The sequence below is a fragment of the Armigeres subalbatus genome, chromosome 2, assembly GCF_024139115.2.
Source record: "Armigeres subalbatus isolate Guangzhou_Male chromosome 2, GZ_Asu_2, whole genome shotgun sequence".
Taxonomy (NCBI): Eukaryota; Metazoa; Arthropoda; class Insecta; order Diptera; family Culicidae; genus Armigeres; species Armigeres subalbatus.
The window spans coordinates 164,820,067-164,837,147 of record NC_085140.1 but is presented as its reverse complement, the minus strand read 5'-3'; the positions used below and the strand labels follow the sequence as shown (position 1 = coordinate 164,837,147).

The 17,081-nt window shown below is 37.1% G+C and overlaps 1 protein-coding gene across 3 annotated transcripts in view; it reads left to right on the top strand.

Annotated features, from left to right (window-relative positions):
* The first annotated feature begins 1,025 nt into the window (after positions 1–1,025).
* Positions 1,026–17,081, top strand: part of LOC134211119 (titin-like) — a 41,910-nt gene continuing 25,854 nt past the window's right edge. For 2 of the 3 annotated variants that reach the window (XM_062687750.1, XM_062687749.1), the window contains exons 1-3: positions 1,026–1,157; positions 13,797–13,934; positions 14,067–14,196. In XM_062687750.1, the coding sequence (XP_062543734.1) occupies positions 1,041–1,157; positions 13,797–13,934; positions 14,067–14,196 (385 nt within the window). In that variant the 5' untranslated portion in view covers positions 1,026–1,040. Of the gene's footprint in view, positions 1,316–13,796; positions 13,935–14,066; positions 14,197–17,081 lie in introns of all 3 variants that reach the window. The other variant, XM_062687751.1, reaches the window with a different exon arrangement.

Below are 17,081 nucleotides of genomic sequence, written 5' to 3'. Positions count from 1 at the left end.
TTTGCAGATTCATCATGAAATGCGGGACGTTTTCCGGGACGCATGGCAATGCGGGACAAGTAGGCTGAATCCGGGACTGTCCCGCATAATCCGGGACGTCTGGTCACTTTAGGTTAACTCGATGTTATTCTTATCCCCAGAGGAGTTGATGCAATTGTCAACTCAAACATTTTCTAGCCTGAACCGGAAATTGAACCGAATTGTTCAGTGCTCTCTTGCTTTGTAGTTGCGTATGTTATCGTTTGGATAAGAAACTGAAGGCACTGAACAATGGTGTACGAAATAAAGGTTCCCCCAACACGCGACGCGACAGTCGCGACGCGATTCTATCACTTGGCGACAGCGATTCTGTCGCCGTTGGTATGGAAGCGTAAATAGAACATTACCTGCAACGACCCAGCGATAGAATCGCGGCGACCACTTGTCGCCGTCGCGGCGATGAAATCGCTTAGGTCTGGGGAGCCTTAAAACAGAACCTCTGATATAATAGACATCAAAACTGGGCTTTGTAGGAGAAATGGTCCCATTTTCATTCAACAGAACATCTCATCGCAAAAAAGCAATACAGCACCAATCTTGTCGCTTCTTTTAATTACTAACATGTGTGCTCACTGATAAAAATAAGAAACAAATCAAATTCCTTTTCATTGCTATATTTTTGGTGGGATGAATGTAGAAGCTATGAGGTGAAGTCCAGGAGCAGTAATTCCATATGGTGCAACTTAATTGTACGAAAAAAGCAAAAAACAAATGTTCTTCCAAAGCTCACACTGTAGGATTATTTTTCGGCAGTTTCGCAGCGGTCACCGCAGCACACATTCATTTCCGAATTGAATAGAAGAACCGTTTGAAGTAATAGCAAGACTTCATCACGATCATCGTTTCTTGCCTTGCAACCAATAACCGCCGCCACCGGCCTCTCGACCACCGCGGCCACACCAGCTGATTCGTGGCTTGCAACCGTGCCCACAGACAGGCGAGATCCGATGACTTGTTCGTACGACCGAGGCGCGGAGGAAACAGAAAACAGACTGACGAACATGAATCTTCAATCGTTCGCGATCGTTTTGAAGCGAAGGAGTGCATTTTTGTGGCACCGCGTGTATCGGGCTGAACCACGGAAAACGCATTGTGTGATTGGATGCACTTTTGAAAGGGTAGCCTTGCGAGGAATTTCGTGGAAACTGTTAAACGATTTGGAGTACGATTTCGTGCATTATTTTGTTGATTGTAAAGTGGAAACATTGGAATAAAAGTATATCGTTTTTCACCTGGTACTACGCAGAAATCTGGTACACGTAGCAAAAAGAAAAAAGTGAGTGCAGAGAGAGGTGAATGTGATTCTGGATAAACCGTTTCCTGGTCCGTTCCCGACAACAGAAAAGCGGTGTATGAACAGGAGAACGTGCAAAAATAATTGAGTTAACTCCAAGTGCGAACCTCATACGGCTATGAATTGATGGAGAAGTTAAAGTTGGAACGATTGGCATTCTGCCGATGATAAATGGCCAGCGAGCCGTATAAATGGGCACCAATTCTGTGCAATTTTTAATAGCGTTCGAGCTGGTTCGAACAGTCGTTAGCAGTGAATGTTAACAATGTGGAAAACAATGTGAATGATTTGTACTCTATTCAGTGATTGAGCAATATTTGTGTTTAAGAACCGGCGAATTTAGCAAAAGTGCTCGTTGTCTAGGATTACCTGAAAAAGAGTATTCTACCGAGTGCACAATGGTCCCAGAGTCGAATCTAGCAAGACAAAAATGTTTGCACCAAAACTATTAGTTTTAGATATATAGTGTCTTTGGGAAAAAAAATTTCATATTTTTGACGATTTTTTTCAATGTAGTGAAATTAGGGTGGTATCTGTATTTCAGAAGTTACTAACATTAACTTTTTAGTTTTTCGGTATAGACTTATGCAATGTTCCTCAAAGTTGTAGAGCAATTAATTTTGAGCGACTTTGCCGAATAAACCATTTTTCTATCACTTATGGTTCACAAGTTATAAGCTTTTTAATAAATACTTTAGGGCGGTCCCTAAAAATCGGTATTCTTCACATAACGTTTTATACATTCATTTCTCGCACAAACTTTGTTCCGAGAACTTTTAGGACTTTTGAAGACGCACATTTTGTTAAAGAACCATGCATCTATCTCTTATAACAAAAAAGTTATTCGAGTTTTGTATGAAAAAATGTTTTTTTTCATATGCGTATATTTCAAAATGGAGCAAACCGATTTCCAATCTATTGGTTCTATTCAGCTTACACTTTTCTGCGTTTATGGTGGGAAAACTGAGAGAGCGTTTTTGTTTAAAGCGTTTTATTCCATTTTGAAAAAATATGTTTTAATCGAAAAACGGTTATAACTTGATAAATAAACCAGATGGGTCCATGGGTCTTCAACAAAAGATGTGTCTTTAGAAGTTCTAAATGTGGTCCATACAAAGTATCCTCAAAAATAAATACATAAAAATATATTTAAAAACGGTTTTCGTAAGGAAATAAACGTTAGATCGATCAAAGTAGGAAGCTGAACTAGAGAGCGCATTTTCTCGGTTCACCGGTTCATTCATACTGAATGTTTACATACGCGTTGAGTCTGCCATGTCTTTTGTGTTCCATGCTAAACATCAAACAGAAAATCAGGCTACTATGCATATTAAGGGTAGTAGCTTGGTTTTCTGTTGGATATGTAGCGTTAAAAATACGTCACTTTTGAAGTATAGCCTTTGTTACAAGCCTATCTTGTTTTGATTAGATTTTATTCGGTATCGCCAGTGGGAGAAAGCGAAGATGACCAGTGGTTAGCTACTGAAATGTTTTTATTACTATTACGTTAAAATCAAATCTTCACATTTGGCCGCCACGTGATGCATCCTAGCGGTGAATGCTTGGATAGCACGTGCTATTTGTACTGCGGAGAAATTGTAACATCTATAAGAGCTTTGGAAAATTATCAAGAAAGTTGTAATTTTGTGGCAAGGCACAATAACGTCAAAAAAATCCATACGCTCTGTCGACCAGCCTTCTTTGATCTAACTAACATTCATTTCCTTACGAAAACCGTTTTTTATAAATATATTTTATGTATTGATTTTTGAGGATACCATACATAAAACTTTGAAAACTTTGAACAAATTTCTTGAAATAACAAGTCTTTCGAAAAATGAAATTAAATAGTGAATTTTGCTTTCAGTAATTTTGAATAACCGTAATTATGCACTATTGATGGAAGATCTACATTGAAAAAGTTTAAATTCCGTAATCCACAAAAAAAAAGTGTAAATTCCAAAGTAGCAAAAAAAAAATAAATAAAATGTGACCCCAATGTAAAACATTTCCATTTTGCATTAAATTTAAAATTGTTCATCGCTACTTAACTCCATTGACTGAAGATTATCTATCATTTTTAATTCCACATTTCATCCTTCTCCAACAAATTAGTAATATATGTAGCATCATCAATTCATCATTCTACATTGTAAAAAAACATATTAAGAATGCAAAACACAATTCCAGTCTTGTCAGTATTTGAGATTATACTTTTTTGTATGTACTCAACCGTCTAAATTATTAAAGCTAACATCACATGATGGTGTTGAAAACGCAAATAATAAACAAGAAGGTGATAAATCACTTTCCAGTTTATTCTTTCAGTTTAACTTTCAGTTTCAGTTTCTGATCCTCAGTTAATCTGAGCTGATTACACTAATAATAATTTGGAAGATGTTACTAGCAGTAGAAAAGTACATCATGCTGGCATTAAGAACCTATTTGATTGCAGTACCTATATAGAAAATGGTGTTTTCGGTTTATTAAAAGAAAGGAAACTAATAGGGTTCCCAGTTAGCCTTGTTAGCAAAGGCGTAGAATTGCCAATCCGGAGATGGCTAGTTTGATTCTCGATCAGGTCCACGATGTTTTCGGGTGGGAAACATTTTCGATTCACTGGGCATAGTAAATCCATTGTACTTGCACACAAAAGATTCGCGCTCATGCAATGGCGGGCATAGAAAGCTTTCAATCAATTACTGAGGAAATGCTAATAGAATACTAAGTTGAAAAGCAGGCCAAGTTCCAGTTGGAATGTAGAGCCATAAAAAGAAGAATGAAGAGAATGTTTTGCCTTTAAATAATTTATCGACTAAGTGCAAGTGAATGCTATGGAATCACTCTAACAATATTATTTTAAAAGAAGGCCCAGAGAACTAGAGATGGGCATTCAGATCCGGAACCGTTAAAATGATCCGGATCTCTCAAGTGAGTGATTGATTCGTGGATCATTTTTCAAAAGATCCGGTTCACCAGTTCAGCAAAATATTTGACCATTTGTAAGTAAATGACAAAATGAAAAGTTCATTGTTTGTACTCCATATGCTTGTAAACAAGAAAGAATGAAGATATTGTCAATACGGTTCAAAAGTGTGAGCCTGAATGACTAACGCTCCATTATTTTGCATTCTCCTTGCATTTTGTTCTAGGGATCCGATCCGGTTGAAAGATCCGGATCCTTAGAATGAATGATCCAGATCTGATCCGTTCATCAAAGTGATCCGTTTTGCCCATCTCTAGAGAACCATTGCATTGTGTTGTATACCATGTGTCTGTATGTGTGGATTAGGGTGGCTCAAATCAATATGTAAAAAAATAATTTCAAATTATTTGATGAGTGGCCCTTATATTCCGTTCCATTTGATGCCCTTATGCTCTGGACAAAATTTCAGCCAAATCGGTCAACGTTTGGGCGGTGCTAAACTTGTTGGAAGCTTATATGGAAAAATATATGGGGGAACATCGAAAAACAGTGATATGCAGTTTGAATGTACCATTTACCATCAGTTCTTGCAGAATTTAATTTAGAATGTTTTGCTGAAAACCGCGAGGAGATTAGATTTCATTCGGCAAAATTATTAGCATTTTACTGAAGTATAGTTTGAGAAAATTTCGCTTCTTTTACACTAGAAAAGTAATAAATTCACTTATACAACACTTAAGTAAAACGCTAATAACTTTGCCGGCTGAACTATAGTTTGCTCGCGGTTTTCAGCATAACATTCTGTATTTAATTTTACAATAACTGAATGAATACCGTAATAGTAAATCGTAAATGATGCCATTTAACTGCAAATCTTTGTTTTTCGATTTTTTTTCCATAAGTTGAGGGATATTATCAGTAATACACTACATGGAGCAAACAATCTGTTTCGACAAAATAAGCGTCTGGGTGAGTCGCATTCAATAGTAGGTTTTGTATTACAATAAAAAAGGGCTACATCTTCGACCGGCGCGTCGCCTATCAATTTTAGACGCACCGATGAAATTGTCACCGTATATGCAACCTTTTATTTGTTTTCCTATCGTTTAGAACTCTTATTTTATCACTGATTACAGACACCTTGATGTAATGTGCCATCAGAGGAAGCTGATCACCGTATCAGTTTTGTGTTTCTTATTTTATTTCTTGTACAAGCTTTAATGGGCAAGAATGGTAGGTAACGAGCTTGATGTTTGTTACGAAAAACTTAATTTATGAGAAAAAGCATCCCTTTTAGGGGCCATGAATAACTACAATTTGTTTGTTACAATGTTTGCATTACTATAATGAGACGGAAAGGTAAAGGAAAAAGTCAAGAGTTCAAGCCATGAAGAAAAAGAAATAAGGTTGATTTTTCCCCGAGAAGGAAATTCCCATTCAGATATTCAAGGCCAATGCCATCCCTCCTACTTTGTTTCTTTCTCTTTACTTCTCTTTTTCTAGCAATCTTCTTCTTCTTCTTATTGGCATTACATCCCCCACTGGGACATCGCGCCCTTGCAGCTTAGCGTTGATTAAGCATTTCCACAGTTGTTAACTGCGAGGTTTTTAAGCCAAGTTACCATTTTTGCATTCGTATATCATGAGGCTAACACGATGATACTTTTATGCCCAGGGAAGTCGAGAAAATTACCAACTCGCAAATTTCCTAGACCAGGCCGGGAACCCACCACCTACAGCATGGTCTGCTTTTTAGCCGCGCATATTACCACATGGTTAACGAAGGTCTTCTCTCATGTATTTAACTTTTTATTCCTATTAGACTCTTAATCTAGTACATCACCTTGTCTTAGGTTGCAGTGCACACTGGGCCACGGGGCGGAGCTAGCCCGACAAATACCTTGAAGCTTAGGGGATGCGTAATTTTGAGTTGGTGTCTTCGGAAGAGTGTCGTGTTTTGAAAAAATATGAAGTTCAGTGTCGAGCATTAGTTCAAATTATCGCCGCATAGGTGGCGCTGCGATACAAACTTTTTTGTTTTGCGTTTTAGAGCTTTGGTGTCTTCGGCAAAGTTGTAGAACGTGGAAAAATAATTGTAGTTGCCGAAGACACCTAAGCTGTATACCTTCTATTTGCAGAGATATAGTAAAAATTGTAAAATTTCATTGAGTTTTATATTTCTCGCACTATTTTACCCAAAATTGCTAAAAAGCTAATCACACGCGACAGAACTAACTGATTTACACAACTGATTATGGTTATGGTCCATGCTTGAGTTGTTTTTACTGTAACTTGGTATAAAAGTATCATAGAGTTAGGGAAGTTATTGAATTCGAAACAATAAACTATCATATTAAGATAAAGGAACCGATCAGAGTAGTCCTTATTTTTATCGAGTAACAAAACACACAGTACAAATCATCGGATAAAGATCGATTTCAATGAGTTAATGCAATCTAAACGCATAACATGATTGACATTTTTAGTCATATATATTTGTTTACGATAAATTAAGTCCTACTACTAGGATGTTCAATTGGGTTGTTTAGCAAAGAAAAATATGAGATTTTTTATAGTCCAACATAAAAAGCATGCTTGTCTAATCTCGAACAAATTTTTATTTTGTTTGTAAACCTTTTATTTACATTTATATACAGCAAACAATAAGCCATTTCAACCGATAGAATGACAATAACATTCATAGAATGACAGTTGGCCCATGCAGCATAAGAACATTTTTTTTTAATCCCATATAAATTTAAAATGCAAATTAAAAATAGTTCAGGGCTCAAACAATTCTGGAAAATTGGGGTTAGGCTTAGTTTTTTATGCAGATTCAGAAAATGTAAAACATATTTACCCCTAAACAATCCAATTATAGTTAATATTGATAATCGATGCACGGTAACGTGTTCTGCAAATCTTTGCCACAACATATCGATTAAGAATCGTAGTAGGCAAAGCGTATGCTGTTGATCTTAGTATACATATTTACCGAGGGTTATGGGCAGGTGAGATTTCAAAATCAAAACATTTCATCTTCATCAATTATGGTTTTCTTGTTAAACATTATAGCGAATGTGTTTTTGTTGCTTTTATCCGATAATCGATATGGCTCAAAGGTAAGTTTATACATATCATACATTAATTAGTATATCAGTATCCAATATTACCATACGAACAATTGTCGAAAACAGTTTCCTTGAACGGCCAGAGATTTCTTCCCAAAATCAATTGCAACAACTATTGAAGTGAGCAAATAAAAGCATTTTCATAATTGTTTGTAGATTAGTCCTTTTATTATTATTTTTCCTTCATATGTCACGTTGTCCAATAAAAGTTGAAGAAATGTCAAAAAAAAACATGATATGTTTCAATATTTAGGTTAATATTTCTCTTTCAACTTGATGAAATATCAAAAACTCTTGCATAAACCATGAGCACTATCAACTGTGACAGACTACTAGGTTTTAATATGTTACATTTTTCGTAAATAGTCCAAGAAAATCGAAACAAGACGAAACTTTACAATTTTCACTATATCTCTGCAAATAGAAGGTATACAGCTTAGATGTCTTCGGCAACTACAATTATTTTCCACGTTCTACAACTTTGCCGAAGACAACAAAGCTCTAAACCGTAAAACAAAAAAGTTTGTATTTCAGCGCCACCTATGCGGCGAAAATTTGAACTAATGCTCGACGCTGGGCTTCATATTTCTTCAAAACACGACACTCTTCCGAAGACACCAACTCAAAATTACGCATCCCCTAAGCTCCAAGGTATTTTGTCGGGCTAGCTCTGCTCCGTGGCCCAATGTGCAGTGTGACGTCATACGATCGAAGAAATGGGCGGCTGGGAAGATGCTGACGATGACGTTGCGTACCGGTACGATGCGACCCGATGAATTGAACGCCAAAGCTTCTTGGCACGCTTTTCCATCCCACTAGGTGTATGCTGGCAGCGGGTGGTTTTCTCGGCCTGAATTACCGTACTTGGCCGTGATACTGTACGACAACCAGCTTGATGGGGTCGATGTGAAATCACCTCGTGTGCTTTGGTCTCACCTGGAGTGGAAATTATCCGCCGGTGGTAGCGATAACGGGGAAATACTTCTCACTGCTTGTTTGCTCCTGGTCTAGTGTCCGGATGACAAATGGACGGGTTTCAGACCAATCTATATCACGGGAACTATTTCGAGGTTGGATTTCACGACGAGGAATCTTCAAACGTAGAATACAATTCGTTATACAATGTAACTTGTTATATGATAGGCGAATAACTAATTTACCTGATTTACGGTTTTTTAATCGTTCATATAACCTAAAATAGTATATTTTCCCAACGGAATACTGCGAGCGACGACCCTAGTTAAGGAACTTATTAAGTTAGAGTTACAATTTTGTTTTTAATTGTTTTTAACTCACTTTACAACTTAGTGACTGATTCACGTGCTCGCTTACAATTCTTTTCTTTGTTCACAATCGCGTCTATAGATTTCACTAATCACACCGACCACAGCTATCTGTCAGAATGGCTGAACCGGACTTAGATCGATGCTATCATTTCATTTCTCTACCTCCTGATTTTTGGAAGAAATCTTTTGTTAATCGGACGCGGCAACGTGTTGGTTTTCCATTGGTTGCTTGTGAGATCCTATGAAACTGCTTTTTTTATAGGTCACAGCTATTCGCTACCAAAGAATACGAGGGGACTTGTTTCATTTGTCCAGTATGTTTGAATTCATTTTTTTTTTCGAGGTTATTCATTAAGCTTTTTTTATAGCTAATAATATTGTAACATCGTTACAGACTGTTCTAGCATTCAGTTTGAATTGGAAATTAAAGAAAGACAGCTAATTCCTGCATCCATTTGGATTTCAATCCTTTTTTAATTTTTATTCTTGGACGAAGATTTTTCCAGAACTCCTGAAAGGGTAGGTGCTCTGAACTCCTGGGGAGGATTTTTGGAGCCGAAATTCCTCAGAATTGGGTTGTGCAGCGGTGATTTGCTAGTCCCACATAATTTCTAAAAGTAAATTTATTCCAAAAAATCAAGGCTAGGATTAGTTTTCCTGTTCTCCTTTCTTTCCTATAATATAGACAACCCGTTAACCAAGACGAAACATAGAACCTCCCTATATTGTGTTTAGGGGGAACCGATGATTTCAGGGGAAAATATAAAATCATCGATATCCCTAAGCAGAATTCGGTAATGTCGAATGCAACTTATTGCAATCAAATCGGTCAACACTTAGTTCCAAAATGTGTGTACAATAACTAGACATGCCAAAAAAAAAAAAACAAACAAAACTTTAAATTAAGCTCATTATTTCTATCTATATCTTATATCTAAATAATTATAAAAATTGCATAAAAACGACATTAAAAATGAGTTAGGGAACAACTATAGCGATATTGATTGGTTTGTCAATAAATATAGTTCTTGTGGAAACTTTAAATAATTTCCTATGGAATTCTGAAGATTTTTTCATGGAATGGAAAAAAATGCGCTTTCTGTTAAAAGACCATTTTGGCCAAATGACATTTTTGGTCGTTTCGGTCAAAAATTCATTCGGTTGGCAATTATTTGGCCACTAATTTGGCTGAAAATCCCAGCTATTTGGCCGACTACCATTACGGCCAAACATCATTTTCGGTCAAATGACCTGTCCGGCGGTATGTCCATTTCGGTCATTTGGTTGAAAATGCGGTTTGGCTGTTGGCAGAAATGACCATTTGACCGTAATGGACATACGTTAAGCCGAACTGGTTATCATTCCGAAAATGGTTTACCGTTCAGCCGAAATGGTTGTTTGGTAGAAAGGGACTTACGGTTGAAAGTGTCGTTATGCCGAACTGTTTATTTTTCCAAAAAAAAGTCATTTTAATTGAATGCCGTTTGGCAGAAAGGGCCGTTTAGCCGAATATGTTATTTAGCCAAACGGTTTGGTTTGAGTTTGGACATAAAACGCCCCCCGGAGACATAATTTTTAGAAGAAATTTTTTTTCCAAGCATCACCTACGTAGGAAAAATCAGTACGTTTTAAAAGCTTTGTACCCAACACGTTTGGGAACGAGAATTCAGGGAACCGCTCTATGGTTGATTACCTCTATTAAAAATATCAATGATTCCCTTGTTTATTCCATACAATTTCTCGTTTATATTTCAAAAATCTTTCCGTAAAAACTAAAAACTTCCAGCGGAAATTTCGAATAATTTCCTGTTATTGGATTTTAACAAGAATTTCCTTTGTAAATTAAGAAAACTCTCTGGGGATTTCTAAAGAGTTTTCAATGGAAACTAAAAAATTGTGAAAATTTGGAAACTCAAAATAATTTCCGGAGATTTAAAAAAAAACTGCCCTTTCTGTCAAACGACCATTTTGGCCTAACGACATTTTTGGCCAGCATCATTCGGCTGAACATTATTTGGCCAATAATTTGGCTGACAATCGCAGTTATTTGGCCGACTACCATTACGACAAAACAGCATTTTCGGTCAAATAACCTGTACGGCCATATGTCTATTTTGGTCAAATGACATACGGCCGAAAATATCGGACAGGTCATTTGACTGAAATGATAGTTTGGCAAAAATGACCATTTTGGGCGAGAGGGAGTTGTTATGTAACTAGTCAATATAGATGTGCGCCGCCGCCGACGACATGGACATACGGCCAAAGGTGTCGTTAGGCCGACCTGGTTATCTTTCCGAAAATGGTTTATCGTTTAGCCGAAATGGTTGTTTGGCATAAAGGGTCATTTGGCCGGAATGGACTTACGGCTGAGAGTGTCGTTAGACCGAAGTGTTCATTTTTCCGAAAAAGTCGTTTGATTGATTAAGTTGTTTGTCTGAAAATGCTATTTGGCAGAAAGGACCATTTGGTCGAATATGTCATTTAGCCAAGCGGGTCAACATATTTGGCCATATGACCCGTCCAGCAATTTACATGTTCGGCCGATCTAGTCATTTTTTGTCGAACGAGTCAACAATTTCCAACGTATGTCCCGTTTGGCCAAGGCAACCTGTTAAGGTAACCGTTTTTTCTGCTATATAGCCAGTTTGGTCGAATGTCGGAAAACTGAGAAGAATTTCCTGGAGTAGTTCATTCAATTCTCAAGTTCTAAAAATATCCTGTTATGTCTTGAGATTATTCGAAAAAATCAGGAAAAAATCTTTGCGATAGAAAAATTGCAACGCCGATTCATGCCACTGGCTGAAGTTACTTTCAGCGCAGCACCGAAAAACGCCTCAACCGCCAATCAAAGTTAATATCAAATTCTGGGCTATTAGGAAACAGGCAGTACAGATGCATCCCATGGAGGTCAAATCTGAGGATAACATAAATAAAATGTTTGTTTCCGTACAGAAGAAGCTGTAGACAGAAACTTATTAGTGGAGTTAAACGTAAAGTATGCGCGTAGGTTAAGAAATTTAATTTAAATGACATAAATATAGCTATAGGGATATATATTATTGTCTAAAAGTTTGAAAACGAACGGTCAACTAGGTAATTTTCTACAGCGTTTTTCCGTGATGCAACTCATGATGTTTTTCACTTCAGGATAGAGCGCTTCACTAGGTAATTTCCAATATTTGGAAGAAAGATGCCGGTGGAATGATGACGTGTATCCCATCTACAGAAAAGATGATACGCTGGATTGAACCAACTACCATTCGATCAAACTGTTGAACGTTGCCAGCAGGACACCCTCCCAAATTGTATGCTGTCGACTAAAACCAATTGCGCGGATCGATAAACGCAATATACTGCAGAAATGTTGGGAATATAATGTGCCTACACATCAGTGATGGCAGTGGATGTGCGGATACGGATTGTTGGATAAACTGGCACGATTACTGAAAAGGCCACTCCGGCCTTAGTTTGAATCTGTTTGAATTTATTATATAGTCAACAAATATAGCTCACTATGTCGTTGTATTAAGGTGCCTTCAATCCACATACATTTTTGACATCTACACCCAACCAGCGCACAATGGGGAAATCCGATTTCAAAGGTGGAAAAAATTGATAACTTTCTCTACGAACAACTTACAGAAGAGATCAAGAGCTTATTCGAAAGGGAATTTTGCAAAGAATTCAGTGAGTGCTGTTCCATGGACGTGGAACGCTTCTGTATGTAGTTATTGAGCTCGTTTTACCCGAATGCCCATATATCGCGAGTTTCCAAACTATTTGTCATTTTATCTTTAAGATATTGTTCTAAAATTGTGTTTATCTCTTCACTGTGGACCCACAGAAGGGCACTAAATATATTTTGTTGGTAAAAGTTGGAAATTTAAGGAATTTTGGGGTCAAATAAGCATCAAAGTGCATTTTATGTGCAATTATCATGTATTCTGTAAAAAATAGTAATATTTACAGATGAGTGTTAATATTATTGTCCCAAAGTGTTGAACAGATATTGACAAATGTTTGCTGAACGAAAATTAATGAAAGAAATCGTTTCACAAATGTTTTATTTGGTTATTTGTTGAGTAAAAAAACAATTTTTTAAAACTTTTGCATAGCACCGATGCCAAACATGTCCAAACCATACCCGATAGCACTACTAGGCAAGAATAGTCATATGTTATGAGTCTTGATGTGATCATAGATAGGAGGTGATGGGAGATACTCTTTTTTTTACCTTTTTGCCCAAATTCCCCTATAAAATAATATAGCTCAATGATTTCGAGCAAGGAAATGGTGTAGTAATGTTAATTTAGTCGATATTTTCCAATGATATAATGAAAATAACAAATAATCATATAATTCATTAAAAATATTGAATTATAGGGGATTTAGGGGTCATACAGCTCATTTAATGTAATTTTTTATTCAAAATAGGATAACATTTTTCACAGACGACACACATTGAAGATTAAGGGCTTATTCGAAAGGGAGTTTTCCAAGAAATTCAGTTTGAGATGTTTTTTAGGCGTGAGACACTTCTGTATGTAGTTATTAAGCTTAACCTTGTAGTTATTAAGCTATAACCTTGCAGAAACTGTATCAAATTTTGGCATATACAATTTTGGCAGATAATAAAACAACGGTTGTATTGAAATCTCACAATTTTGTATTATTCTAATACAGTAAGGAAGTGTCTCCGGTTGTGGGTCTAGTTGCGTGTTTCGCTCATAACTTTTTCCATGTCAACATTATGCAGTAATATGAATACCAATGGAAAGCTACAGACCTCAGCTAACTTTTCATTGTAATAACTATATTACTTACACAAATGGAAACATTTTACGGCTACTTATATGAAGTGTTGATTTTTGGCCAAACAGAAATGGAAAAAAATATGAAGTGCAATGCTAATGGAAAAGAACGTTTATTTATTTTAAAAGCCTTCATTTTTTATACACCGCATGTAACTAATTTGTATTTTAAGAAGTTTAGTTTAGAAATTAGATCTTTTATATTCATTTTTATCCCTACATTCAACTGCACCATCACCTCGCCAGCAGATGTCTGTTGCAATTTATTGAAATCCTTGCACAACTCTTCTATCTTTCTCTTTACAGCCCGGTCCCATACCTGGTATGCGCCCGCCTATGGGAGCTGGATCGCATCAGTCTACAAAATCCGCCAACTCAATGGGTTTCATAATGCCACTCTATACCATCGGTATTGTTTCATTCTTCATCTACACAATACTGAAAGTAAGCACTTTGCCGGGGCTCGGTTTTTGGCACTAGCTCGATATACCTCCTAGAATATATACCTTAGATACCCAAAGCTAAATTGATTTATATGTGCCTTTCACTCCCACTCTTCTTCCCCCGTTCAAATAGCTTATATTCAAGAAAACGCCAGCCACGCCTTACCCGGAGATTAAACCAGACACGACTTTCAGGAACGAGGTGTTCACTGCCCCAGACCAACCATATATCAAGCGACCAGACAGTGGAACCACTAAGCTAGGTACGTACTTCCTTATCATCATGTGTTCATAACTCACTCCCGCTGGCCAAAATGCACCGAATCTATATTAACAGCCAGAAGCCATCATCATTGTAAATTGCATCCAGCTAAAACATCCAAACTCGCACACATGACTCTATTATTCTTATTAAAAAAATAGGCAGGGTGAGATGGGGCATTATGGTTCGTCGGAGAAATAATAATAATCTATGTTTATATATAATAGGATATTTGACCATACGCTATGTTAAGTTGTAAGAGACAATAATTCGTTTCTCGGGAATTGTATGGCCAGATCCCTAACCTTAAAGCGTGTACTTAGCTTGTGGTATCCGAATACCAACTGATAACTTAGTAAGAACAAGAAGGAAATAATATCGTAAGACTTGTTAATGCAATTGAGTGTAGTCACCAGTAGACATAACGTATTATCAGTAAATTAGTAAGAATTAAATTCCTGGAAGCAAAAAATCATCATCCTAAAATGCTTAATACTTTGCTGCGTTATCCATTTTGCCCCACCTGACCAGACTCGAAATATTGCGCTGCGGCAAGACTAACCAAATACACATTTTCCTCCCCAACCATGCATTTCGCTCCATTTAGCCTGGAAAGATCACAGCGCAAGTAAGATGAATCATGCATTCGATCTCAGTTTTGTTTTCATTTGAATATTCAAAGCAAGTAGAAGAAACCGAAGACAAATAAAGACATTTCAAGATTGAAACGCATTTGCGATCGACTACCCTCCCACGCGCTCATCGAACACTGGCTTATCCGTCTCCCCTTTTATCCACCGACATTTAGTTGATAGATAAAAACACAATCCGAATCGCGCTACAGCGTGGGGACCGTCTCGTTTAAGCCATGCTCAACGAGGCATGAAATGTTTTTATTACACATTGCTTATTTTATTTTTAGACAATGAAATACTTTGATATCATTTTCTCTTTGGATTTAAAATGTTAGGTTTTTGTTACGAAAAAATATCTAGAAATGTCCTTTCGATTGCGATTGTCGAAAGTCAAGTTGTTTAGGGTCGACACAGACGTGATTTGAAATGAATCTGAACTCCCAAGTGCAGTTCAGGTCTCATATGACTTCAGGAACTTATGATTAAAGTAAGCAAGTGTAGTTTTAAACTGGCTAGTTTTGTAGTGTGGATTCCTTCGTAGAAACTCCCCGAATAATCGTATAATGCCTTTGTAGATTCTAATCTAATCGAATGCAAGTTCAATTTAAATAGTGTGTTTTAATGCTTTCCCCATTGTAGTATCATCCTAATGAATCGTGTGTGATAAGAAACGTTATTAGCTACAGCTCATTTTTGAAACTCTGTTCAGCTTTAATGACATGTTATTGTATATATGTTCTGCAGTTTTTGTCAATTTTTATGTAGTTGCTTTTTTCAAAACTATTTGAACTCTAATAATAATGCAATGTATATTATTGTAACGAAAATGAGTCACAATTAAACAATTTCATTTAAAATAATATTGGTAACAGAAATCCTATTTTTTTAGGCGGTGGTATGCAATGCGGATCCAGTGCGTATCCAATGCGGAAAATAAGTGCAAAATTGTTCAAACTATAAACTATATAAACTATACAGAAGATTGCTGAAGTAGTTTTTGCATCGAATCATGAGCTTTTGAATTCTGGAATTTTACTTCTTTCGTACAAGGGAGTAGCCAGAAGGAAGGTAAAATAGCCTCCATAGACCACATTTCCAAATTGATAATCGAAGATATTGAAGGTTCTGATGATAATTGCCAATCGAGCAACAAACTTCAGAACGTTTAGAAATCTCTTGAGTATCTTGTGTTCCAGAAAATATTGGTTGCATGGTGTGTATATTCCTATTGAATCAGATTGGGTGTATACCATCGATGAGGATATTGCAAAAGTCTTGATTGATCTGGTAGATACCGTGGGCTGAACTCCAGAACGTTTTGGAATACCTTGAGCATCTCGTATTCAAGAAAATTTGTTTGTATGATACCTTGAGCATCTCGTATTCAAGAAAATTAGTTTGTATGATGCGTATATGTCTATTGAACTGGATTGGGTGTATACCGAAGATGAGTACGTTGCAAAAACCTTGGTTGGTCCGGTTGATACCGTGGGCTGAACTTCAGAACTTTTTGGAGTACCTTGAGTATCTCGTATTCCTGAAAAGTAATCACAGGCATAACATTAAGGATGACTCAACTTGTCTGAGTATTCAGAACTATCAAAAAATGTGATGTAGGATTCAAACATGCCAGATTTATTTGCATGCTCTCAGAGGTGGAATCTTCCCAAGGTTTTGGATATCTGGGTCTTCAGGATATAGTCAAACTTGAGCCCTGATATTATTCTGCAAAGCCAATATCGTGGTGAACAGTTTTGCTGAAGAAATTGGTGACCTATCTCTCGTCTGTGGCTTTACACAGCCAATCTAAAACGCTGACCAATTGACCCAGCCGTCCTGAAAGGGTTAACGGAGTCCACTGACAAACCCCACCACGTCTTAGGTAGGCCCCCTAACTCGCAGATGCCGCGGAAAGGGTCGTAAAGCCCTTGGACATAGTCTCTGCTGTCCCCGGGGCAGCAGATTTTGTGATACTATATGATAGTACATAGGCATATACAAAAGCGAGACAGTAGTGAACGTCATATTTGAATCATATCTGATCGCTGAGCAGCAAGCCATGACTCGGCCTCTTCTTGTCAGATCTCCGTGGCGTACACACGCACCCAGAGCTGCTGTCATCGCATTTCACTCCGGTTGTTTGTTGTGACACACTTTATCGCTCCTACAAGGTTATTATTTGGATCCTGACGCTGATTTCAAAATGTGATTTTAATTCAAGTGGTTTATGTGCAAAGATTAAAATATTTGA